The sequence below is a fragment of the Rhyacophila brunnea genome, unplaced genomic scaffold, assembly GCF_057557595.1.
Source record: "Rhyacophila brunnea isolate RB1 unplaced genomic scaffold, BYU_Rbru_1.0 scaffold_3, whole genome shotgun sequence".
Lineage (NCBI taxonomy): Eukaryota > Metazoa > Arthropoda > Insecta > Trichoptera > Rhyacophilidae > Rhyacophila > Rhyacophila brunnea.
Window position 1 is genome coordinate 34,979,645 of NW_028232965.1, and position 27,277 is coordinate 35,006,921.

Here is a 27,277-nt window from a genome sequence, read left to right on the forward strand (position 1 = left end):
ATTTTACCGCGAGTCGTCTCCACGGCAGGAGTTTTCTATGATAGAAAGTGAAAATTAATTAACCTATAATATTATGTTTGTGTGGTGCAACAGTTAATCCAAAGTTCCATATTGTTAATTATTAATTAATAATAATTTAATATTTAAATTATTAAGGCTCAAATATGAGTGGAAGATATGGACGGTGAGTGGATTTTAACAATAATTACTTAAGTACTCACTTTTTTTTTTACAAATTTTTGAGTTTTAAAATTGTAAACTTAACACAAAAAATATTTGTATCATTTACGGTGTATTTTTACAGCATTTATTCATTTTTTTTAATAAAATTTATAATGCCAACATTAAACTCAGGTAAAGAAAGATGCCTGAATATATTAAATTTTGTAGTTCAGAAGTTGTTTACATATTACTATAGGCACTTTAAAATTTTTATTTTCAATATGATGAACTGTAACACTGTTTTTTCTTTAAATCTTGGTATCTTTATTAATTTTGGGTTTGTTATACCTAAGTTAATGTAATATGTAGCTATTTTAGGTTATGTTTGTCTACTGTATAACACCTGCGGAATTCGTAATATTTATATTCAAGATCAACGCTCTCTCTAATCGTTTACGAAGTGTGTTTGGCTTCACAACATTTTAAAACTGCACGAATCACTGACAACTTACTGTAACACTCTGTTCTACTAGCTTTATCTATTTAAATATATTCTTTGGCTTTAACACCAGCCATAAAAATATTGATAACATTACCAAACTGGAATTACAGAAATAAAATCTTTAGCATAATATACCTACACAAGACCTACACATAACAGGTAGGTACCTATATTTTTTAATTGAAAAATGTGTACGTATCTTGAGAACATACTAGCCGAAAGTTTGGTGGTACATCTAAATAAAGATTTCAATAAATTCCTAAGACAGAGACGTAGATTCGAATCATTCTTCCCATAATATAATATACCATAGGGGAGTTAAAAAATTATTAAAATCAAAATCTATCTATCATTCATAAAACACTTTAAAGTATTGTTTTAATGAATAGTATACGTTAAGTTCAAAAGTAGCATTGCGGAAAAAGTTAATTTAAATATTTTAAACGTACATAATTTCTGTTATATGGTTTTGAGAATGTTGGGTTTATATTATGAATAGACTCAAAATAATTACAAGATAAAAAGAACTTTTTTACAACGTTTTTAAATTTTCTGTTGAATTATTATGCTCAATATGCTCAATATGCTCAAACTTGTACGAACTTGTTGTATGAAGTAAATAAAAAAAAAACAAACACAATTATATAGAATACTGAAATGTCATTTTGACATTTCATTTTGATTTCCATAGTAAGGCACGTATATATTAATAATTTAATGTTGTTTGTTGCTAGGACCATCCCATTAGCAAACCAATAATAGTCTTTTACTTCTAACAGATTTTTCTGAAATAACTTTCCATACAAAACAGAATTAACTGAAAATTCTGCTTAAAGATGGCTAAAATATTAATTTATTTAAAGGAATGCATTGGCATCGTGTTCTGATATATTTATTCTATAAGTTTCAAATGTCAGCTAGTCGGGAAGTTAGTTGAAAATCGATTTAAAGATTTGTACTGGACAAACAAGAATACGAGCTAAAAAAAACGTTGTAAAATGAATCGCATCTCATTATTAGGTACCCAAAAAAAATTGTGATTGACTCATTTTCGCTGAAACCGGACTCGATGCAATATAATCATAATGGTACCCGGAAACAACTGTAGTAATAGATAGTAAACCTACAATAAAAAGTAGGTACTTTATTTTAGAATATCATATATTATGAAGTGATGCAATGTTAATTCGTTTTGATCGTTTATTGCATTTAAACTAGTTTCTTTGTAAACTTTCAGTAGGTAGGTACATCATAGTTTACTTATAAAGGTTAGAGACAACGATATATCTTGAAATGTCTTGTTTTAACGTCATTATTACATTCAATTTGATTTCAGAATTTATGATGCTTCATTTTAACACGTATTAACTTTAAAAGTCGTACCCATAGGTAGTGAAATGTTTTTCGGCTATGACAAACTTATACAATAAATTCTAAAAGTTGATAGATCTTTAGATTTTATACATTATTATAAGAATTGGTAGTATGCAATAAATTTAATTTTTAATATTTTTGAAGTTATACTTCTTTTGGCGCATTTGAGAAATCAGTTCAGAGTGTATTTTTGGCATGTGACATGTAACACATAATTTTTTTTTCACACGAAAAATAACGCACTCGATTGGATTCGAACCACCGATTGTTCGGTTATCAGCCGAACGCACAACCTTTACGCCACATTATGATACTGCAATCGTGACGATTATACAGTATAATATTATAGTTTAGAATTGTTCCGTTGCCTAGGCAGCGAATTTATTATTGTCAGCCATTTGCAATTCATTACGTAAACAAATGATTAAACGTCAGTTAGTAATATAAGTTAAAGTGTATAGATATAAACCAACGGCGTTCCAATAAGCGGTCCCTTTTCTTGAGTGTGTAATTTAACAAGTTAATTAAGACCTAGTCAAAGAATCTAGTTAATCACAAGTTTTGTTTTTGTTTTGTTACGAAAAAGAAGTATAACTTTTAACGCGGGTACATAAGTACACACACCGATTTTTTAAAATTTTATTAAACACCTTTAATAACATTGTCATAGTTGACATGAATATTATCGGGCAAGTGTGTTCATAAAAATATTGTGGCATATAAACTTAGTGTGAGAGATGGTGTATGCTGATATGAGTGTTATGTCCTTGAGTATAATCTATGTAATTTATGTTTATCAAAAATAGCTACATAACACTAAAAATAAAATAGTGATAAAACATTTTTGTGGCCAGTCTAGAATTAAATTTATCAATGAATTTTATGTTACATTGGCTTGCTGAACGATAGCCAAAATAACATTTAATCACACCGATATTATGTCGAAAGACAATATATCAATTTCGTATTGTATAATATCGAATAATAATAATTATTCGTCCGCGATTTTTCAAATGTCTAAAACAAAATTCACTTGTTCTTTTAAACGATGATTTTTAAAACCCAGACGAGGATTGCTGGCAATTTTATTATTGTCTATAAATGAAAATATTGTATTACTTTTAGTCACCCACTCTAATTGACTCTGCAAAATCGGAATATTATGAAAACAAGTTTCGTTATTAATTTATCGTTTTGAATGATGAGGCAATTCTATATCCTTCGATGCATGTATTGTTATATGTAGAAACCGGATTATATTATGCATTTGCATATTTAGCCCATTATCACCGGTTATTGCACATTTTACCTAAAATCTAGTGATGTTGCATATTTTACCTAAAATCTAATGATGCTACATATTTTAACTATATTTTATATTTCGGGCCCATCTAAGGTGTAGTAAATGACTTCGTCTGAGTCTATGGCAGTTTGTCAGTTCAAGGAAGCATTTAACGATTCTAGTAGTAGAAAAAAACATAGCTGTTATTAGCACTCATTATTCCCACATATCTGCGAGTATTAAAAAGCTTGAAACTCAAAAAATATTATTTTAAGATTACGATTGCTTTAGCTAACAATATGTGCTCGGATAAAATTTATATTTGGAATAAATGTTGTTATTATAAAAATGCTGATGCGATAAAAAAAAATACAATAGTTATCATAACCATCATTAACCTGCCCAGTCACAAAAATCAATCGGGTTTTACACAACAATAAAACTAAATAGATAAAAAAAAATGTTTCGTACCACTGGGGCAGTACTATGTTCGCAAATTAACTAAATATTTCAGGCATCAAAAGCAAAACAACGATCATTGTTAGCATTCCTGGGCATTATCAAAAACAACGATATATCTTTGCGTAGCATCCAACAAACTGCCGAATATGTAGAGATTTAATTCTTTTCTATGACAATTACAAAAAAATGAGACCATGTTAGGTTAGATACGTAATAGCATCCCTCCAGAATGCAAAAAAATATAAGTAGGTACATTTAAAAAATACATATTTGTGTAGAGCGAGACTTAAATCTGCATCTATGGCATTCCGAACAATAATATGCTTATAGTAATAATAATATATTATATAAAAATAGATAGTTATCATTAAATTGAGAAAAATGAAATCAAATAAAAATTAAATTATAATTAAATGAGCATAATATAGTATCATGAAAATAAGTTGAGTGGGTACACGACAATGACATTATTAATGGACAACGCACTCAATATAGTAGCTAGCAATTAAATTCACGCACAGCGATATTCGCACATGTATAGGTAGACGTCACGCAATTTCCATTATGCGATATCACGCATCGGGAATTTATAGCAATATCACCTTTATTGTAATGGCGTTAGAATAGTGTTTCTAGTGTCAATGTTCATTTGAGCGAACCCGTTCGAACCGAACCGTTCGGCAAACCCGGCTAAAAGCATCGGAAATTTATAGCAATATCACCTTTATTGTAATGGCGTTAGAACAGATTATGCCATTCGGCAGACCCGACAAAAAAGTGAGTGTCATTTTTATTCCCAGATGATTCGTCCATATCAATGTCATTGGTACACGACAACAAAAAGTCATTTACTGCAGTGCATGAGTGCCTGAACGGGGGAGGGGGTGTATTGCATCCACCGTATTAAATAATGATTGCAGAAGTTGGCTTTAAAAAATTAACCTGAAAATTGAAAAAGCTTACGAACCGGAGCGCTCGACAATTTTCTGAATTTGATGTTTTCTGATATTTACACAGTTATCAAATTAATTTTATGTGTATTTTATAAAAAAAAATGTCTTAGATTTTTTGTTATAAATGGCCTATTTAGCTCAGATGGTAAAATTATTTTTTCCACGAGATTTTACCGATTTCATGAACCGGAATTGCGTTTCGGTCCATTTCGAGCTGTATATAGAGTTGTATAAAGATACCTACATACTTATATAATAGAAAGAAAATAGTACTCTCAAAAGAGACATAAAGAATGTCATACAATAAAAAAAAAAATCAAAAACAAAATACACAGCACATCATTGAACATGTCTATGCTTTGGGGAGCGCATTGACTAGTCTTGCATTCCTCGTTAATAGTGCCTGATAAACTTGACACGAGTCCTTTCGAACTTGACCACGTAGATAATTATTGACTAACCAATTACTCTGTAGACAATAGATTCAGCTGGAATATAAATAACTTTGCGTTCGTTCATCGCGAGGCAAGCAGGTTCAAATATATTTTTATCAATAGGTGTTTAATGAGGTGTACCAAATTTATGTAAGTTCAATACATAACAAATTCCCGATTATTAAATCTTGAATGGATAGTTTAATTAAGTAATCATTCCAAATACAATGTTCAATAAAGTTTAGTGATTGCATTGGAACTGAAGTATCGAAGTATCGAATTGTCACTACTTATTTTGTATCCCTAACATTTCTACACTTAGAAATTGGCGTAATATTTACTACCTGTAAATATCGACCAAATTCATATATTTTTATTTTTTATCAATTAAGTACCCATATATAGGTCGGCAATAGTATTTACTGGGTAATTCACTAGTTATAACAGTAGGTATTTAAAAAGTATTAGATAATAATTAGCTAATTTATTCCCTTAAGCAAAAACGAAAATTTTCTAATAAATATTACATTAGCATACCACTCCTATAAAATATAACTGACATAATGGTTCAAAGATAAATAGTTAATGTATATACATTAATACCACCCAAGAGACATTACTTTCATGCATACTTAATAAACATAACACTTATAAAAATATCGATGTAAAAATACAAGTTTAGTAGTTTTTCATAATATGCCAAAGGAAACCGTCATATTATAGTTCCGTGTATTTCTAAAATACTAGTTGGAAAGCCCAAGAATGTACGAAAAAATATTAAAATTATTATTGATTAATTTAATAAAACGCATTTTTTTAGTACTTATTCCACTTTTAATAAATAAACCTGGGCATTAAGACATTGTTTGAAAAACAATGTCCCTCTGAGGCAGACGAAACCAGTCCAGGTTTATTTATTAAAAGTGGAATAAGTAAATAGTACTTTTTGCGTTTTATTAAATTAATGAATAATACAAAGCAGTTCCGCCATGAATAATTGACAATTAACACAATAAAAGAAATTAATTTTATTGTTTATCATTAGAAACTGTATGCTGGCATCAATGATTTAGAAATGTGCTTCTTATAAAATAATATAAAAAGAATGACAAAAGTCCTTATACAAATTTGGTTAGTACCTAATCCCAACACCATCACCGCTAAAGAAAATATCTTATGTATGTAAAAGTATTATTTTTGCAATTAATAATAATTAATAAAGTCATCCAAAACGTCGGAGTATTTTATCAAACCTTCCAATAAATCCTTTTCATTATTTGAAAAATGTTCCCTATTGTTAAAACCACCGCAATATAATGCACGTATAATTGAATTGGTAACTATTCAACGGTAATTTCTTTTCATTTTTTTTCCATCTATTATGTCATTATTTGACTTGAAAATAATCTTTTTCAAACTTGAACTACGCAAGATTGTACGATATGTGCGTTTTTCAGGCTAAAAATGGAGATAATTTAAAATTATATATAAATATACGATGCATGTGTAATGATGCGTTATTATTTTCTTTTAAGGCACAATGGCGACACAACAGAAGACGACTGTCTTAAAAATAAAGAAAATTTGGCCATGACGGACGGAGAGAAACTTAACCAAGGATCTAAACCTCCGAGAAAAGAGACGAAGAAAAAAACATGTCTTAATTATTTTAAGGAGTTCACTTCGAGCACAAGTCTTCATGGCCTCCAATACATAGGAGAAGATGGACGTCCAATGACAGAAAGGTATATTTTATCTAAAAAATATATGCATTGCAGAATAATAATTAAAGTATGTAATGTAGTCAAAAAGATTAGACTAATACTCTAGAAGCAATTTTTAAGATAGCCACGTTCGTAGTGATACCAGAATATGTTTAGTTTCCTTAAATTGGTACCAATATAACAAATATTCGATACGAACCTAGTTTATCACTTTTCGATGTTCGGTTGGATTCGGCTGTTTTCGGCCAGTACTCGGGAGCGACTAGGAAAGGAACAGCCCGTATTACACGTAGCAAATCATCAAAGTTACTTTCAATATGAATAATAATTAAACCACTGTCCACAACAAGATCTCTGCGATAACAGAAAGTCACTGTAGTCGCGTGTAGAAGAAGATTTCTGTTTTGTCTATTTTTGAGAAAACGAATCCGGCAAAATTAGGTTTTTAAGTCCTATAATTATTATTCGATAATTAACTATAGAAAAATAAATTAATTATTGAGTTTGGAAGGAAATAAATCATTAAACATATTGCTGCAGGTATTTATTAATTAAATATTAAGGATAACACAAATTAAGACGTAATAAGTAGAAGTGTATAGTATACATAATAAATATATCGATGACCCAATCACATTTTTTTTTATACTTTACAAATATAATAATGTATTTTAATTTTAATTTAAATAATAATGTATCAATATATCTACCTATCATTATAATTGTACTATTTTTTCATCACTTTTAAATATACAGTCACGTTAAAAACAATGATTTCTCGTGCCTGCTTGGTAAGGTGTGTTTTTAATACCACCGGGTTCGATTCTCGGGTCTGTAAAATTGAGATATAGTTTTTTCAATGTGTGTTTGGACCCAAAGTATGGACGTAATAGTTTGATAAAGTGACTAATATCCATTTCTCGTAAAAACAAACAATCTCTTAATAAAAACTCCGTTTTATGGAAGCCCATAATATTTTGATCCTCTTAGGATTGAATATGGTGATTTAATGTAATGTGTAAATAGGTCATAACCCCCGGGATGGAAAAAAAAATTATAATTTTGCTGATTGTACCAATACCTACTAGCATCATTAAGTTAACGTCGGTCAAAACTCGCAATATGGACTTCATCTATTGTCAATAGAATCTCAAATGTTAAAATTACTAGATTTTGATCATAATGACTCAAACAGATAACGATCACGTCCTGTCACGTGGTGTGACCCTGAGATAGAGATAGAATCGTTGATACAGATTGTGATTAACGTGCCGTGATGGTAATGTGTTCGGGCCATAAGTGACTTTTTAACGAAAATCATGAAGAGTAGGTATGATTAAAAATGATATCTTTTTAGTTGGGTATTTTTGATCCACAATTCTACATTATATGTAATGGTTTATGGGCCTGATTCTATGAATTATTTCTAAATAAAGAAAATAGCAGTATGTTTTTCTTTGCTTACTTTTGTACTTTTGGTGATCGTTCATCTAAACAATTTTATAGTAAACCTATTAAAATTGGTAACACATTCAAGTAAAAAAAATACTAAGCATGGTGAAACAGTCCTGAGCATGGAGCTGACTCATGTTGATGGAATGTTATAACCGCATAATCACAGATACAATATATAATTTACTGTTCTAGGGTATGGTGGGTAGTGATGTTCACTTTAAGTCTGACAGCCTGCGTATATTTAATTTTGCAAATCTGGAACAAATGGCAGAACACCCCCGTGATTGTCAATTTTGCTGAATCGTCTACCCCAATTTGGCAGGTATATTTCCATTTCTTTTAAAAAAAAATTGTGGTCGTTGAGATCAATAAACCTGTCGTAATAACTAAAGCAAAACACTTACAATACTCCCAGCCCGCCCACTGCCTTCTAGAGATACAAGCCAATACTTACGAAAACTTTCCGACAACGATTGGTCCTACCTCTTCTACTGTATTTTATATGTGGTGCATTCTTTTCTATATGTCGATTTTTGTTCGACCTATGATTTGAGTTACCCCATCTCCACCCGCCATGTTTGTGCCGGCTCCAGCTGCGGTTTGTGCACGGCCGCCTTTCATGTCGCTATAAACGTGTCAGAATGTAAAGGTTTTAGTGCCACACTTCCTTTCCTCAAAGCGATGCTGCTCGGACTGATGTAGCAACCATGCACCTTAGTGCTTAAATAAAGAGGATGAAGAGTGATAGGAACTAATGTTAAAAAATAACACTTAGGCATAACATGAAAACATAGCGAAGAGAATTTTAATCGCCCTCGAGGAATAGGCATCTCGCATTTATGGGTGACTCCGACTCTGGCAGTATGTGATACCATTTATTCAATCCGTAGATCCTCTAATACTTATTATCTAATATTTTGAAATCCGATGTGCGCCCACACCATTATCCCAAATCTCAAATGCGCCCGCTACCGAAAAAAAGTTAAGAACCCCTGCTCTAATAGGACAAACTAACATAATAAATAACGTCTCGATAACGTCGAATAAAAGAACGTCAATCTATGCATTGTCATGTACGTCATTACTGATTTTTCGACTATTAGACTTATTAGACAATATTATAGAGGTACATGGTGCCATAATACACTAGATAGACAAGGATAGGAATGCGTTGGTGGGTGATATAATATTGTTGTTACAGCAAATTGAATTCACCTAAATTAGGATAACCGTGTCCACAATAGTGCAACACATCACGATGTGTGTTTAGTAAGAGGGGTACGTCGTATCCAGCAAGACACGCAGAAAACATTTTTGTTCTTTCTTGGGTAGTAAAGAGAAGTGCGTAAGGCGCTGGTTTCTCATTCGGGGGCTCCGGATTCGATTACCGATGAGGTCACAATACATTTATGTGATAATCTCAAAGCTTGGGTGATGCTTTGTTTCACTGTTAATAACATATTGTACTATTACATTTCTTTAATTGGGCCACATGGTTTGTTATAGTATAAAAATATGGAAAAAAAACCAAACAAGTAGAAAATTGGATAAAATAATTGAAGAAAGATATTTAAGGCCATGCATTAGTTGAGGCACGGTCTAAAAAGATCGTTGCTAGGCGATGTGCGGATTGCGGGTCGCGGGTGCAAAAGACGCCTGTCAAACGAAATATTATTTCTCATATAAATCCAACATACGTCCATTTTACGTTCTGTTTATTATTCTATTAGTAACAATAATAATATATTCATTGACATGTTTTCTTTTTAAAGTAAATGGGTAACGTTTTTAGTCATCTTTACACGATTTTAGAATTAATTGGCCCGTCGCCATCACGCAGCAAAGTGACGTATATCTGACTCAACGTTCTCTCTATGAATGCGAAGCGAGTACAAAATTTCGTCGCGCGTACAGTTGAGAATTATTTGGCGTTTCACTGATGCGTCACCTTAATGCAATGAATAAAGTTTTGATTAAAAAGCATAATCAAATTAAAATGATATTTATTTATGCACAGTTAAATTATTTTTACACAATTAAACAACATAAAATAAACAATGACCACGTGTTACCTTGCGTTTGTATACAGCTGACTGATTTGCACATGCGCGTTGGGTATACCCCGATTACGGCTAACTTCATCATGTCGCAGTTTCGTAACGGTGTGTGCGCGCAGCTCTCAATTTTACCATCTAATAAATGTGCCAAAAGAAGTATAACTTAAAAAATAGAACAAAAATATTTTAGAAAACTGGTACCTACCTATGTCGTAATAATAATTTTCATATGTGATAAAATGCAAAGATACTCGTACATAAAAACTTGAATAGGTTAACTGAAAAGAAAAAAGGGTTATAGCAGGATACTGATATTTCATTACAAAATGGAAGGATCCTGGTGAGAAGATTGTGTTCGTGCCCGAGAGATATACAATAATTCTGAACCGGATTGAGGATGAGTAGTGGAATTCAGACTATTTGGGATACCCAAGCTGTGACTATATTGACGCATCCTCAAATTTACTTGAACCGATCTGGTGACAAATGTTGACGTTCTCAAATCATTAGGAGAGGACCGAGATGTTATGCGTAGTATAAAAACTAGAAAACTTGAGCACCTACTTCGGTCACATTACAAGACGACAAAAGTACATCATTCAGCAGGTTGTTATTAACTCTATTATTTTTATTCCAGGTAGCGTTTCCAGCTGTGTCAATATGTGCGCAAACCAAGTCACTTCAAAGTATTTTTAATTATACTGATGTTTTTCACAGACGTAGTCAAGGGAAGTTTGTGACAGAAGCAGAGTAAGAACTCGAAATAAACAATTTTATCGTATTAAGCAGTGTGCATGATTTATACACCCGATCCTCTTTTTGCAACAGATTTTTTTTTGCACGGTTTCGATATAGCACGGCTTAAAAAAGTACCGATTATTTTTTATTTAGACTGATTTTTTTGCTTTAACACGGGTTAAAAAAACTAAAAAGAATAAAAATACGTATGTGTGTACATATTTATCAAAAAAATGCGTTGCAATGGACCGGATGCCACTGGTGAATACATATGTTGTCACCGGATGCCACCCAGGCATACATACGTACATACATGGCGCCACTAGTCAGTCACTTCGGGTTCGATACGAGAGACGTGCCGAGTGCTTCAACGTCAGCGTCATTATATATTTCCAGCAAGCAACGGGCACATTTATTGTGAAGTGGCGACACTGAATGAATATATGTATTTATCTACGCTAAATTTTTAATGTAAATCGAAAACTGTGTATTTTTATGTAAGTACTTATAAATATTAAATAAATTTAATTTATTTTGAGTTCAAGAATTTTGTATTTTGAGTTGATTTTAAGTAATGGAACATATCTCCCATTTTTGTATGGGCACCTTATCTTTTTTTACACGGTTTCGTTTTGCACGGTAGTCTTTAGTACGTATCCCCCGTGCAAAAAGAGGATCGGGTGTATTATAAATAAAATTAACCACATAAGTCGATGTGAATATTCCGGAAAATATACAATATAAAATCATATAAAAAATAATGCTTTCAATCAAATGTGATGACAGACATCTTTGTTTTCAATGGTATATTATAGCATATACATATAAACACTAATATATAATGTAAATATACCATTTGGTACAGATTGAAAATTATATTAACAAATTTGTTTTACGAGTAGGTAATAGCCATGCATTGAAAAAAAAACTAGATGAATATTTTTTACCAGTCGTAGCTTAAACTTGCGATCCACAGCTTTTGAGATGGGCGCTTTATTAATTAGACCACCGTGGTTGCCAGGATACACGCAACTACTCTTTACGTCATATTATTTGATCGTATCTTTGGCACGACTACACCTTTGGTGTGCCAATTACGGTTTCATTACTTTTGTATTTTTACAGTGACTACACATAGATTTCCTAAAAAAGTGTTACATATATATGATTATTTTTTCAGATTAATAAAATTCTCGATCACGATTTTATGAATTAGAGAATTGAAAATTATTAGCGAATTAACGAAACAACATGTACCCAGTTAGTATTTAGGTAAATCATTAACCTAGATTTCGATTATTGAATATCGAAGTAAGGCTATAATAGTATATTGAAATTTTTGATTACAAACGTTTCGGGGTTTCACTTAAGTCGAACGTGACACTTTAAAAGTTCATTACCACGACGATAGTTAAGTTATTTACGAACAAATATCTTAAACAGTTTTGATTTCGCTATAATAGTTTTGTTAAACTTATACACTAGTTAAACTTGACACCCAATTGGGAACGTTGCTTGAAGTGTGACTAGGTAAATTATTTTTAATGTAGGTATATTAGATTCTATTCATTGATTTTTAATGTACGATTTAATTGTATTATATACTACTAATAGAGGAACTGCACTAATTACTAAATACATATTATTATTAAAAATAAATAAAAGTAATACATAGGTAGATAGTAAAAATTATTTAACATTTTGCATACAACAAATTATTTTTTTTAATGCATTTCATATTAATCAAGAACTATTTTTTTTAAAAGTTTTAAAGGGTTAGTATAAGTATAAGTACAGAACCAGTATAAGTATAGTACCAGTATAAGGTTATTCGAAACAAAGTTATGTTTGTTAACTTTACATAAAACTCTGTTTCAAAACCATTTTAATGGAGTTTTATCACGTAAGCGCCAGTTCATTTAATTATAAACCACTATCTAATAAACCGTTGTTTTTTTACAGAAATCTGAATATGTTACAATAATAATTAATTTATTAAATAAGCAAATATTTCATATGAATGATAATATAGTCCTGCTAAGTAAAAAAGACAACGTTTTGATTTTAATGAAGTCAGAGAACCCAAATTTTAAACTGCCTTTTCTCTTATAGTATTATTGTATTGTATACGAGAGTATGTATGTATTAAATTACTGGATTGGAAATTATTGGATTGTTTTACGTGTCTATAAAATCGTGTGTAATATAATATAAAACACTGTCCTTTTACTTAGCATGGCAGAATATAATATTATATTGCTATTTGTTGTATTTTCGTGAAGTCGCTGTTACAAAAACTAAGCCATCCCCTGTCACCATTGTTTTTTTATAACAGTAGGTAGGTTTTCCATAGATTTTCGTAAGGCATAATAAATTTATATTGCACGAATTTAATTAAAACGACATATTTGCAGAATAAAATATTTTGATGCAATTGCGTTGCTATGCAATTACCATGCCATCCAATTCGATGGCAACTGGAAAAACTTTACTGACAGAACTACTCTTGACATGATGAGCGAAGTAAGTATCTGCAATATCTGTTATACTAATGGATTTCTCACCAACTAATAATTTAACTCATTAGTGCTCACACCGCGACTGGTGCATTTGGAGTACTTGGCCATTAGATATAATAAACGTGTTATTTAAATATAGTAATTATAAGTTCAGCAGCGATTGTGATAACTTCATACTACGAGTATTACGCTACCATCTCGGAAAATATGGCAAGCACGTACTATGCATCCAAGTCAAATATGAGTTGAGTGGATCATTCTTGTAGCATCATTACAGGGTAAGAGAGGATCGGCCATTCAGTCATTTTATTTTGATTTTATTAATCACCAGTTAGGTTTTAATTTAAGCAGAAATTACTATCTACGCGCATATAGAATCTCTAGTAATAAAGAATAGACGAAAACTTTACTAGTCACAGCACATGTTCTAAATTGCGATTTGAATGTTAATACGGCTGATAGAATAGACCCTCTATCTTGGTATAACCATAACCTGTGGATACTTTGCAGTATTAATGTTGTATATTTTTAGGTTGGATACGAATTAGATGACATGATTCAATCTTGCCAATGGAAGTCCAAACCATTTCAGTGTCGAGATTACTTCCACAAAATTATAACGGAAAACGGAGTTTGTTATACATTTAATATAATGGATGCAAAAGAAATGCTTAATAAAGAAATGTAAGTGAAGCAAATAATATCTGCATATTTTATATGTGCAAAATAGTCGATTTTATTACTTAATAATTATATCATATCAATGATTATACTATTTATATTATACCCCGTTTACACGTGTAGGGATTTACTGCTACAAAATGTACTTGGTAATACATATTATCGTATAAGTTGCAAGATTGCATGCATGGATCAAAAATTTTCAGAAACTTTTGAATTTTCACGCGACCGTTGGTACTTGCATGGCAATGCGCGTGCGTAGTAACGATAGAGGCGAACCTGCCGAAAAAAACGAACTACACCGCGCAAAACATTTTTGACGTTTACCAATTTTTATAACCGGTCAAATAGCACCATGCAATGACAACATCACGTCTTGCTCACGTTTGAAGAACAACATTGGAGAGATATTCACGACTTTTATCCGTAAATAGTTATTATCGCGATAGTTTAAAATACACACTATTGGTACATGTACAGGCGCTATTACAATACAAAAATGATAAATTAAATTCAGAATTGATTATAAATGCTTTAAAAGATCGTAATTGTTATTAATCGACAATTATGCAATGTCTCACTTTAAGGCATTGCTTAAACTATTTTACGGATGAATTTTATGTTAAACAATCAATGCGCATCTAAGGACATTAACAAGAATGGACACTGCCGATTTTGTTTCTAACGTTTTTTTTGTTTTGTTATTCGTTCAGCGCGATTGCTGAATAAAAATAAATTTGTAAGATAATAAAAAGTCAAAATGATTCTATGAGCAGTTTCATTAGTCATTTCATTACAATGCATGTGCACCTGCTATGAGATCATCGCGCTAGTAAAATCACAACCATTTAAATGTATACATTCAATTCGGTTAAATGAGATTATTTCAGATACCATCAGCTATAGAATGCGATCATAGCATATAAACAAATCGTTCAATTTATTGATCAAATTTCAATAAAGCAGCCAAAAATCACAGTAACATGCACGAAATGAAGAAGTGAGTGCGATGATCGCTTAAGTAAAATCACCACTTCAGAGTTTATCATTATTTTACCACGAATAATTAAAATATGTTATCTATTATCTTAATCTTGATTTAGCTTATTATGCGATCAAATCGTATTTATCAATTCAAAGAGATAAGATTTATCCTGGCTAAGATGATTTCAACATTTGATATTTAAGGGTAGTTATAGTTTCGATATTGAAATATTTTTTTTTCAGGTTGCATGAAGATTATCCGTTTGTCGAGCATGGGAACTTGTCCACTGGATGGAACTTACATGAAGGGTATTCTCCAAATCAACCCTTCGAAACATACCCACGGAGAGGCCCCGTAAGGACTTTTTTTCTCTTTTTTTTTTTAAATATTACTTTGACGACTGTATACATCGAGTTTTGTGAAGATTCAAGCCATATATGGAGACCCAGTGATACGTTTTTCTTAAACGTAGGTTCGTTACTAGGTCACAAAATTGAGATTATTTTTATATTTTGTTATAGGGGTTTGGTGCAACTGATGGTCTCACAATATTACTTGAGTCTCATATAGATGATCTTGACTACGTATGCCAAGGGCCATATCAAGGATTTAAGTTAAGTACCTATACTAAGTATTACTTGTTACTCGAAAAAAAGTCAAAACACGTTCGTAAACTGTGGTCTGCTATACCTACTGACAAAACCTTTTTATTATTATTATCATTTTTATAGGCATATTTAGGTTTTATATGGTATTTTTATAGAATAGATTTAAAATATCTAAATTCATTTTATTTTTAGGAGCTTAATGTTGCCATCTATAACTTTGTTTAGGACCGTACATCATGTAAATTTACATAGAAAGATTACCTAGAGTCCCTCTATAAAATTGGTATGTACTTAATTCTTAATAATTTTATCACTACTGTCAAGGAAAATGTCTTGCGTACCTACCTAGTATGTTAAATCATTATTTCCACAGTTTCCACAATACATATTTCACGAAGTCATCCGAATATTCAGAATATCTATTAAAACTTTCCAATAAATCTTTTATATCATTGAAAAATGTTTCTCATTTTAGAGCCACCACAATATATCATTTTGGCTACAGAAATAGATACACAGTTATAGAACGAATTAAAATGACTTATTTACAAATTAGTGTTCTATGGTGCAGTGCGTGACGCGCTGGCCTTCCATCCCGGAATTCTGGGTTCGATTCCCGGTGAGGTCAAAATATATTTACATAATCTAATATGTAAATTCCTCAAACCTGGGACTTTTACCACTATTATTTTGCTTCACGGCCTGTTATGGTGTTTAATAAAGAAACAAATAATAAAAAAATATATAGACAGCCTGAGTGAAATGCTGGATGAAGAAAATGACATTGTCATCCGGTCTCAATTCTATTCTGCGATCTGTTATTTGAATAAATGTTCACGATCTTTATGTATACGTACAACTAACTGTCTATATACAATTTATCAAACACGGAAAATACACTGATTCTTGGTACCTATATAATTTTGATGTTGGCCGTATTGATTTTTCATAGTATTCGTTTTTATTTTATTTCAATAGGTGTCACTGCATACGCCAACGGAGATACCAAGGGTATTACAAAACTTCGTCCTTGTCCCTCATGGACAAAATGTACAAATGTCCGTAAAACCCAATATGATCTCCACATCAGAAACGTTGGTAGACTATGATCCAGAAAAGTACGAATTCTTAATAAATTATAGTTTATTTTTATTTATGGATTCATTACTACCACCCTTCTCAGCTCCGAGTATACCTAATTATTATTCTGTCATCTTTGGAATTTGATGCTGGCGCATACGTAACCGCTTGTGGGTGTGACAGTTCGTAGAGACTATTAGAGAGTAGGTGAGCATGCCTATCATCGGTTACAATTCTAGGCCTGGAGTCAATCGCTGAAATCAACTTACGTTAAATGACATTTTCAAGATTTTTTGTAATATGTATGTTTCTGAGATGTTTTAAAACTATATGAGCTTGGAATATAAAATTGAATAATTGTGCTATGTAAAAGAGTGTACTTGATTATATGTTTTCTATGTATTTGATTACAGGAGAGTCTGTTTTTATCCATATGAACGAAAACTAAAATATTTTAGTCATTACACAAAAGATAATTGTCTCCTTGAATGTGTTACTAACTACACTGCCCGCGTATGTGGTTGTGTATCTTTTTATATGCCACGTAAGTAAATTCTGATTTCACCATCATCCAAAATCTAAATAGAGCTATGGTTTTCTTATTTTTCCTTATCCGGTATCCTTGGCTTAGTTTACGCTGGGTTTAATTTAATTTTAAAAACTAAGCAACACTATCTGAAAATTGAAGTCTTAGTTCAATGAAAATAAATTCGTCTGACTGACAAAGTTTAGTGTGCACTATTTATGTCGAATCTTAACCGCCTACCTCCACCATTCTCCACTGATGGAAAACGTACCCTGGTACCCACCTGGGGGCCTGTGTGCATTGTACCTATACATTATGGAGCTCTTCGTCATGTTATCTAGGCTCCCCCTCACTTCTTTGTTCTTCTCTAGAATCTCTCCGAGATTTTTTTTTTCAAAGGAACTTTAAATAATTTATTTAAAAGCTTATATGTAATTGCTTTATTTAAACATGTTATTTAGGTACAATGTATATATTTTTAGGCGATTCTCAGACACCCATCTGCGCGTTTGGAAAAGATGAATGTGTTAGAGGTGTGGAAGGTGAGTGCCATAATAATTATAATATTAATATTTAACTACCTTAATATTTGCTAATTTTATTATTTCGTTGGTGTAAGTGAAATTTGAGTAAAAAATGTAGGTGTAAGTGAAAATTCGCAAACTTACCAGTTATTAAAATCGTGGGCAAAGTATCGCTGATACTATATCACAATCCATAATAAAATCAAGCCTGCTTGTTACGGTAATAATATAAAATAAGCGTTATTGTTATTTTACTCTTTTTGGACATTTTTAATTGTGATAATATTATCTTATGACAAGAGCTATTATAACGAAAGCAGTAACATACATACGCCAAATGTCACCCTAAAGCAGATTGAAAATATAACCTATTACTTTTTAAAATCTCAAATTGTATTTATTAATTTGATATTTTTATATGGCTATCAATCTAATGATAGGTAGACATATATTTTTATAGAAAATGATTTTTACAGTATGTGTTTTTACAACAACTTTACTAAAATACCAATTACAATACATTATTTATTTTGTACATTATAAAAAATGTGATTGGGTAATCGATATAATACATTATTTAGTATGTATATCTACTGTTCACTTCTACTTATTGAGTCATAGTTTGTGTTTTCCTTATTATTTTATTAATAAATAAATACCTGCAACAATATAATCATATTATAATGTAGGTTTACTGATTTATTTCCTTTGAAACTCAATAATTACCCAGTGTTAATTAACCTAACTATCATAATAATAGTAATTAAGAGGTGAAATTATTTTTTATATTGTTAATTTATCGAATTATAATTAAATTAGACTTCTAAGTAAATTACTGAAAATAGAACTGTTATAAATTAAAAACCCAACTTCGTCGGATTTGTTTACTGAACAAATTACGAACACAGAAATCTTCTGTTGAAAAATTTAACGTTTATGACGTCAAGGTTCACAAAGTGTGTCCCGCGGGCCAATTATGTCCACCGTGACCTTTTGGATGTGTCCCGCGAGATTTATGTTGAATCTGTATTATGTTGTATTCTTCATATTATCAAATATTAGAAAATACATTTTAAATTAAATATCTTCTGGCAAGAATGAGGACTTTCGGTTGAGGTATATCCGAATATAGTGAACCATGCTCATCAAATGGCTTCTTTATTTGGAAGTACATATCGATGACCCAGTATTGAACTTCGACATTTCGCGATATTGGTATCAAAATATTCGTAAAAATGAGTTTTGTACAGTTTTGTACAGAAACAATTCGAAAAAAATAATTTAGATACCTTGAGAGCCAAAAAATCCATATGACATTTTACAAACTTTCAAACAAAGCTAGCCTTGTACAGGTCCATTTCGAATTGTTTCCATTTAAAACTGGCGATTGAACATACGTTTTAATTTCGAATAGATACATTCTGACATGTTTCATTTTAAAACTTCTCGTCAAAAAAACGTCAAATTTTGTGTATTATAAAATATTTAAATATTAAAACATTATTATCTCAAAGCTACGTTTTTTGAGTTGTTACTGTTCAATAAAGGGCCATCGATATATTTGTAAAAAAACCCTTTTTTTTACCACGAGCATTAGCAAATCAAAATTAAGATCAAAATTAACATACAACCATATTGCATTTGTTTTGAGTATTGACACCACAAAAATTGAGCCTTGATTGTAGGATTTAGTTTCAAACAAACAATTGCAAAAAACACGTAGTGAAAAATTTAAATATTATTTTTTAGTATATTCATAAAAGTAATAATAATGTATATTTAGTTGAAAATATAAGTTTACACAATGGAATATTTTTTATTTTTTTTGCGTTTAAAAACAGAAAATATTTACAAAAGAAAGGGCGTCCCGCCAAATATTTTTGATTTCAAAATTGAAGGGGTTATCGCAAGACAATGATATGCCACATAATTACGAATTTGTTGATTTTGAACAAAACCAATTCCCAGGGCATACACTCACGTTTTACTTAAGAATTTTTTTTTAAAAAAATACACAGATGTTTCAATAATTATGATCAATATGTAGTTCTTACAAATTCAAATTCTGCTATAACAATGGTTATAACAATAATATGATATACCATGACGGTCAAAATTGATATCGGTCAGTTATCCACGCCTTCTGCTCCAAACAGAATAATTATATGTGAGATATATCGAACATTTTAATGAGGATAGTATTTTTTCCTGTTACAATAGTGAACGAACAAGAACATTAAATTGCTCATATCTCCAAACTATGTTTCTGTGGCATATCATTCATTGTCTTGCATTAACCCCTTCAATTGTCCCTTTGACGAAAAAGTTTGTGAACCCCTGGTTTATGTTGTCGGACTATAATAGTTACGCCGCGTAAGCTTGTGTTAGATGCTGACTAATATTTTAAACATTTTAGAGGAAATGCTCATGAACGACATTAGGAGAGAGATGAAATTGAAAAAAGGTTACATATATACAGAAGAAGAAAGTCTAACCACAGAAGCAGGTGATAAACTCTCAAACGAGTGCAATTGTTCTCCTGGTTGTACATCGATGGCCTACGACGTTGAGACGTCTCAGAGTGAATTTGCCTGGAAAGAATTTCTTGCCGCAATGTTGATGTCGGATCAACCTGCATCACTGGATATGTAAGCCAGCATTTTCATTACAACTCTTTGAATTTTGGTAATGAATACTCTAAAAACAGAGGTTGGCGAATTTTTTAGACGAAAAATAGTTTCGCGATCTTTGTCTTTTATAGTTTATAGTATCCTGTGGTATTTTTACGAAGAACATTAAAAATATATAGGTACGGAAATATATTAAGGGCCAAGGTGCAGTTGTTGAGGTTAAAAATATATTTTTTGAGTATATTTGCGAGCTTAGGCTATTTTCTTTTATTTGTCATTATGCTACCTTGTCTTTTCCTATCTTATAAATTTACATTTAATGACCAAAATAAAATGTATTATTACCATAAACGACTACCTATTATTGTAAATGTCGTCGTGTTAAAACGAAGGAAAACGCTGTATTAGGTACATATCCGTTGTTATAGCACTTTTTGAAAAAAAAAAATAAAACGTCTATTACATACGACCCACAGCGCAGCGCGGAATACCAGACAATGGACCGCGTGATAAAGCGTTCTGCGCACCGCGATAAGCGCCGACGCCTGGATGACCTCATTCGGGATGCGGAATCTGCTACCTGCAAGAATAATTCAAGTGCTCTCTTCCGCATCACCAGAGCAATTTGCGGTAGGAAACGTCCAGTGTTCACTGCATTACGCAACTCTGACGGAGTGACAGTCACTGAACCTGCAAAGGTCCAGGAGCTATGGCGCCAACATTTCAGTGATGTCCTGAATCGCCCACCCCCATTGCATCCCTTCGATATTCCGTTGGAGATCACCGCCCTCGGAAGCTGCTGAAGTTAAAGAGGCTGTCAAAAGACTGAAGCGCAGGAAAGCTCCTGCAGATAATGGCATCCATGCAGAATTGACTAAGCGCAGTATTGCCGTCCTTGTGTGACCTTCTGCACGAGGTGTGGGAAAAGGAGCAGTGCCCCAAAGCCTGGAGGGATGGTACCGTTGTTACTCTGCACAAAAAGGGTAACCCACAAGACTGTAATAATAACAGAGGAATCACTCTCCTCAGCGTTCCCGGGAAGGTGTTTGCTTAGATTCTCCTGTACAGGATTAGAAGTACCATGCTGGACGTTTTGCGTGCGCAGCAGAGTGGATTTGTCCCGGGGAAGTCCTGCTCAGAGCATATTTCAACTCTCCGATACCTCTTGCAACAGTACCAAGAGATGAATATACCTGTCGACTGCTGCTTCGTGGACTATGAAAAGGCATTTGACAGTCCTCATCGTGAATCTCTGTGGCAAATTCTGCTAGGCTATGGTGTCCCACGAAAACTGGTCGCCGTGATAAGTGCTCTCTACACCAATACAGAGTGTTGCGTGAGAGCAGCCGGAACATCCTCAGACCTCTTTGAAATCACGTCAGGAGTCAAGCAAGGATGTGTAGTTGTGCCCTTTCTTTTTATCATCATGATGGATTTCATAATGCGTAAGACGGTTTGCCCCGACAGTGGGATACGCCTACATCATGATGACACAAGCGATCTATGCGAAGAAAGACTGTGCGACTTGGAGTATGCAGACGACGCAGTCGTGTTTGACTCGACGATCGAAAGGTTGGAGGTAACCGTGAATAGGCTAGCCGCGAACTCGATGCGTGTGAGTCTTCATCTTAATGCCGCTAAGACCAAATTCATGTGCAGTGCTGCATGCATCGACGCCGAAACTCCTTTTCGGGTTTCTGGTCTGCCCGTCGAGCTGGTGTCCAGATTCAAATACTTGGGTGCCACGGTTGCCGATGATGGTGGTATTTCTAGTGAGCTTGGAATCGGCATGGGTGTGGCGGGCTCTGCGTTCACCCAGCTTGGAGTCGCATGGAGGTCAAGGCTGTATTCTGTGAGGACCAAATGTTGTTTGTTTAACGCATGCGTGCTACCTGTGCTCCTGTATAGCTGTGAGACATGGCACCTTACTAAGCTTCAAGAGTCTCGGCTTTTGAGCTTTCAGAATCGATGTCTCCGCCGAATCTTAGGGGTACATTGGTACGACCGCGTTACAAACACTCGAGTTCGTGAGCAGACACAACAGCCTTCGGTGATTGAAGTTATCACGAAGAGACGATTTACGTGGCTGGGACACGTATTCCGGATGCCGCCAAAGAGTGCGGCACTTCGTACCCTTGTGGCACAGCCTCAAGGGTTCCGTCGCCGTGGCCGGCCCTCCCTCACCCTGCAGCGATGCTACAAAAGCGACCTACGTGCTGCAGGTCTGACATGGCAGGAGGCGCAGGAGTTGGCGATGGACCGAGGGAAGTGGCGCCAACTTGTGCTTGCCCTATGCCCCAATGTTGGGACGTGGCAGGGTGAAAGAAGAAAAAGAAAACAGATTCCGTAAAATTTGTATTGGAATTTTTTTGTGTTATGTTTTTGCCGTGATTATTTTAGCATTTTTTTAATGTGAAAGAATAAGCCTTATAGCAAATATAGAACTCAACGTAGAGCGCAGGACCTATCAATTGATATCATACGATCAAGCTGTGGACAGATTCAGACTGATGACGATAAAAATGATGCATTGGTTTGTATACCCAAGTCAATAATATTACAAAAATGTAATACTATGTTACAGAAGAAGCGATTTTGCTTGACGATATCAATTTGAAACGGACGAAACCGGTCCTGACTAATATTAAAATATGTGGACTAGTAGGTACCTATTACATTTTGTGTTTTGTTTTATCAATACTTAAATCCATTCCTAAATAAAACCCTAGTTATACTTGATTTATTTAATAATATGGAAGTCGCCCAACGTGAAATTAGTTGTAGGTTACTATAGGAATGAAACTTTAACGGCTTAAAATGACTATCATAATATGGTTTTCAAATCATATTTAAGCAAAAATGGATTTATTTTAGTATGCAGTTTAACCCGAGCGTCAAAGATACTCGTATTTTCTTACATGTTTGTATTTTATACTATAACAAAAGTACGTTTAAGTTGCTCATTCACTACTGACCAAATACCACATTTAATTATCATGCTAATTGCTATAATACGCCAGACATGTCTTTAGCATTGACCGAGTTGTGATAATTAACTGGTCAGCAGTGAATGAATGAGTCAAAAATTTTCCATCTTATTACAAATATATTACACAGACTTCGACAGACATTATACTAAGGACCATAACATCACTACTAAAACAAAAAAGTGTTGTAAAATAAATATAGTATTATGGTCATCTTCAATAATGGGTCTGCACTTTATATTATTGAACATATTAAGGCGATTCACATTTATTATTTTTATTTTATTTATTATTGTGGGGAGCCTTCAAATCAGTCATTGTAGCCCAAATACCAATAACGATCATACACATTTTATTTTGCATATATAAAAAATAATAGGTATTTGAGATATTAGCATACTTAAGTAATTTTCTTTAAACTGATTTATTTATTCTAGGCATGGCCCGTACTTGATACAAAAAAATAACTACTGCAAAAAAAACAATCTTACGTGCACAGTAGCTTCGCTGCGAGATGGAAATAAGTATGTACAATATATTATCTTATACAATACATTATTATATTATAACATATCTACTATATTATATCTAGTATATTAGATAGTAGATACTAAATAATTATATACTATATTGGCCAGGAGTGGAACTAATTCTGCCTACCCTCCTTAAAATTATCTCCTCTTATGTATAGTAAATTTCTAAATAGTTTTAAAGAAAATCTCCATTAGAAACCATTTACAATAAGTACAAAAAATATATATATTTATTGTCACAGTATTAACAACTAGGTGGCTCATCCAAGGATGAACGAAAAATATCTAAATTCTTGTTAATAATTATAAGTAATTATTTTATACTGGCATCTATAATTTAGAAGCGTACCTCATGTAAATTAACAGATAAAGATTGCCTAAAGTCTCCCGATATAGTTAATACCTAATCCCATTATCATGTTTTAACTCTGCCAAGGAAAATATCATGCGAATGTAATCGTATGTATATCGATTTTATAAAAGTATAATTTCCACAATCAATAATAATGAAGTCATCCAAATGGCCAGAATGTCTTCTAAAACATCTGAATAAATCTATATCCATTCTTTAATTTGCAACGGAAAGTCCTAGTGTGTAAATACAATAAATAGTGACAATTATTAATAAACTTTCGCCTGTGTTTTTGTTGCTTCCATAATCGTCTACATCTTGTGTAAAAAGAAAAAATATATTATACCCAATATTCAATTTCCCCGAATCCATGGTTTTATTTTAAGTTAAAATAAACCCCCTGAAACTTACCCCTCAGTCTCATAGTCTAGCAGTGTTTCCCAAACTTTCGACATCTGTGTTTTACGCCTTTTATAATTTTCGTAACACTTAATACCCCTCCGAAAAAAATGGGATATACATACCTAAATAACAATCAAAATATATTTATTTTTTCCCTTTTTAGTACATAAACAAAATAATGATAAACGAAAAATTAAATTCATTCATAATAAAGTAAATAATAGTTAAATTACAATTAAAATTCATTATAATTAATGAGAAGGATGAATTTGTTTATGTTGAGACAGATCATCATAATTTGATTCCCTGGTTGTTAATTTTAATTTGAGATGCGGTTTCATATCCAAAAGCCTGTTCCTTTTATTTTTTTGCTTAATGTCTACAAATGCTGAAAAGGCGACTTCGATATGAAGTTGGCAAGATGTTTTCAGGACTTTCTCTGTTAAAACTGGATACACATGTTGCATTTGCAAACCAAAATGATGTTAAAGTACACTCCTTATATTTATATTTCAAGAATCCGTCTGAAGCTAATTCCAACAATAATTGCTCTTATTCCGCATGCGATAAATCTTCTAGCATGGATGTTGTATTGATGTCGTATTAATGGTTATTACACCAGGCGCAGCCAAATCCCGGTGCAGCACGTACCCACACCAAACTCTTCCCGTACCACACTTTGGGAAACACTGGTCTAGGTGAAGCATATTTTTTACATACTTACGTATCATTTTTACGCGTACACTTAATTATTATTCACAGGTTACCATTTTTTCTATAATGACAATATTTCGTGTATAATTTATGGGTTCCGTATAAAAGGCGCCTAAGAATAAGGCAAGGGTTGATTTTGTGCATGACGCATGCTGTTGACATGACTGTACTAATATTTTTTTATATGTTTAAAAAAATCCAGAGTGCAGATATCTTCGGTGTCGATTTTCTTCAAAGAATCTGAGTTCACAATGTCCATCCGCTCTGAATTGTATGGACGGTTCGACTTTCTTGCGAATTGCGGAGGTTTACTGGGACTTTGTCTTGGATTTTCCGTGCTCAGTTTGATCGAAATTATTTACTTTTTAACATTGCGGTAAGTATGTTCAAATGTATTTGAATCATAATGACATTGTATTGATATTTGTAATGTGTTGGAGAAAATGTAAAAAAAAAATAGACAAAAATCTATAACGGCGTTGAAAAGATTTAATCAATCTTTGAAATCACCATGTATTTTTAAATAAATTAATCCAAATATTTGTTCAAATAGAAAAAATGTAGCTATCGTTAAAGAAAAAAGAAATCAAATTTCGTATCGGTCAAGTGAAATTAGTCTACAAATTAATTTTGGTGGTTTGAAATCTGTGAATTGAGTAGAGTTGTGACAACTCCAAATTAAGATTAATAAGATTAACTAATTAAACTATATTTTAATGAAAAAAATATAGATGAAATAGTATTATGTAAAAAGAGGAGGCTAATCAACAAACGCATATTTTATAAGGATTATTAATTAATTGTAAATTAATCTTTGAATTTTAAAATATCAATTTTAGGTACTTTATAATGTTTTTAGATACGTGTTGATTAGTAAATTGAATTCAATTGCACGACTTGTATTCTTCCTCTAGATTAGTCTAGATGTTTCTAGTATCATTATACTCCTCCGTAAGGCGATTTTATAGTTTTATACATACATCTAAATTTTAAATTGTTTATATTTTCAGAGCTTGCTGCAATCTTCACAAGCGGTTCTCCCGAAAAACAAGGACAAAAGAAACGGATGGAACAACAAATGATTTCGACTGAATATTTGTGTATGGTTACACAATTTTCCACGTTGTTATACACATTTGAAAAATATACAATAATTTAAATTATGTACATAAGTTTTATAAATCAACTTTAATTTGTATACAACACAATGTAATTTTAAATATTTCTAATCGCACGCATCTAAATACACGAATGTTACTAAAATAAGACATGTAAAACGAAAAGATATTTTTTTCGGCCATGTCCGATCCTAATAAGATCATATGGGCCTCCACAGAGTGGAGGTTTGTATTAACAGATTTTGTTTTTATGAGAAATGGATGTCAGTCACTTGCTCAACCTATTATGTAAATAATATGAAACTATCAAGTAATCATTTTATGCGATCTTCCAATAATATTATGGGACTCTGGCTTTTCAATTATTAAAATATATATTTGATGCTAGATAGGTTGCTAGCTCCTAATATATTATATCTGATTCTGTAAATTATCGTTAAAATGTCAATACAATTATATTATTTGTTTTATTCTT

The 27,277-nt window shown here is 32.3% G+C and overlaps 1 protein-coding gene across 1 annotated transcript; it reads left to right on the top strand.

Annotated features, from left to right (window-relative positions):
- LOC147068266 (pickpocket protein 28-like) lies at positions 1-27,277 on the top strand. Its single transcript, XM_085952684.1, has 15 exons — positions 1-184; positions 6,705-6,914; positions 8,541-8,670; positions 11,043-11,155; positions 13,558-13,666; positions 14,195-14,346; positions 15,571-15,682; positions 15,850-15,940; positions 16,913-17,054; positions 17,430-17,560; positions 18,025-18,084; positions 20,483-20,714; positions 24,121-24,207; positions 25,887-26,060; positions 26,695-27,277. Exons 1-15 carry the CDS (start codon positions 165-167, stop codon positions 26,774-26,776), a joined length of 1,845 nt encoding a protein of 614 aa, XP_085808810.1. The 5' UTR covers positions 1-164; the 3' UTR covers positions 26,777-27,277.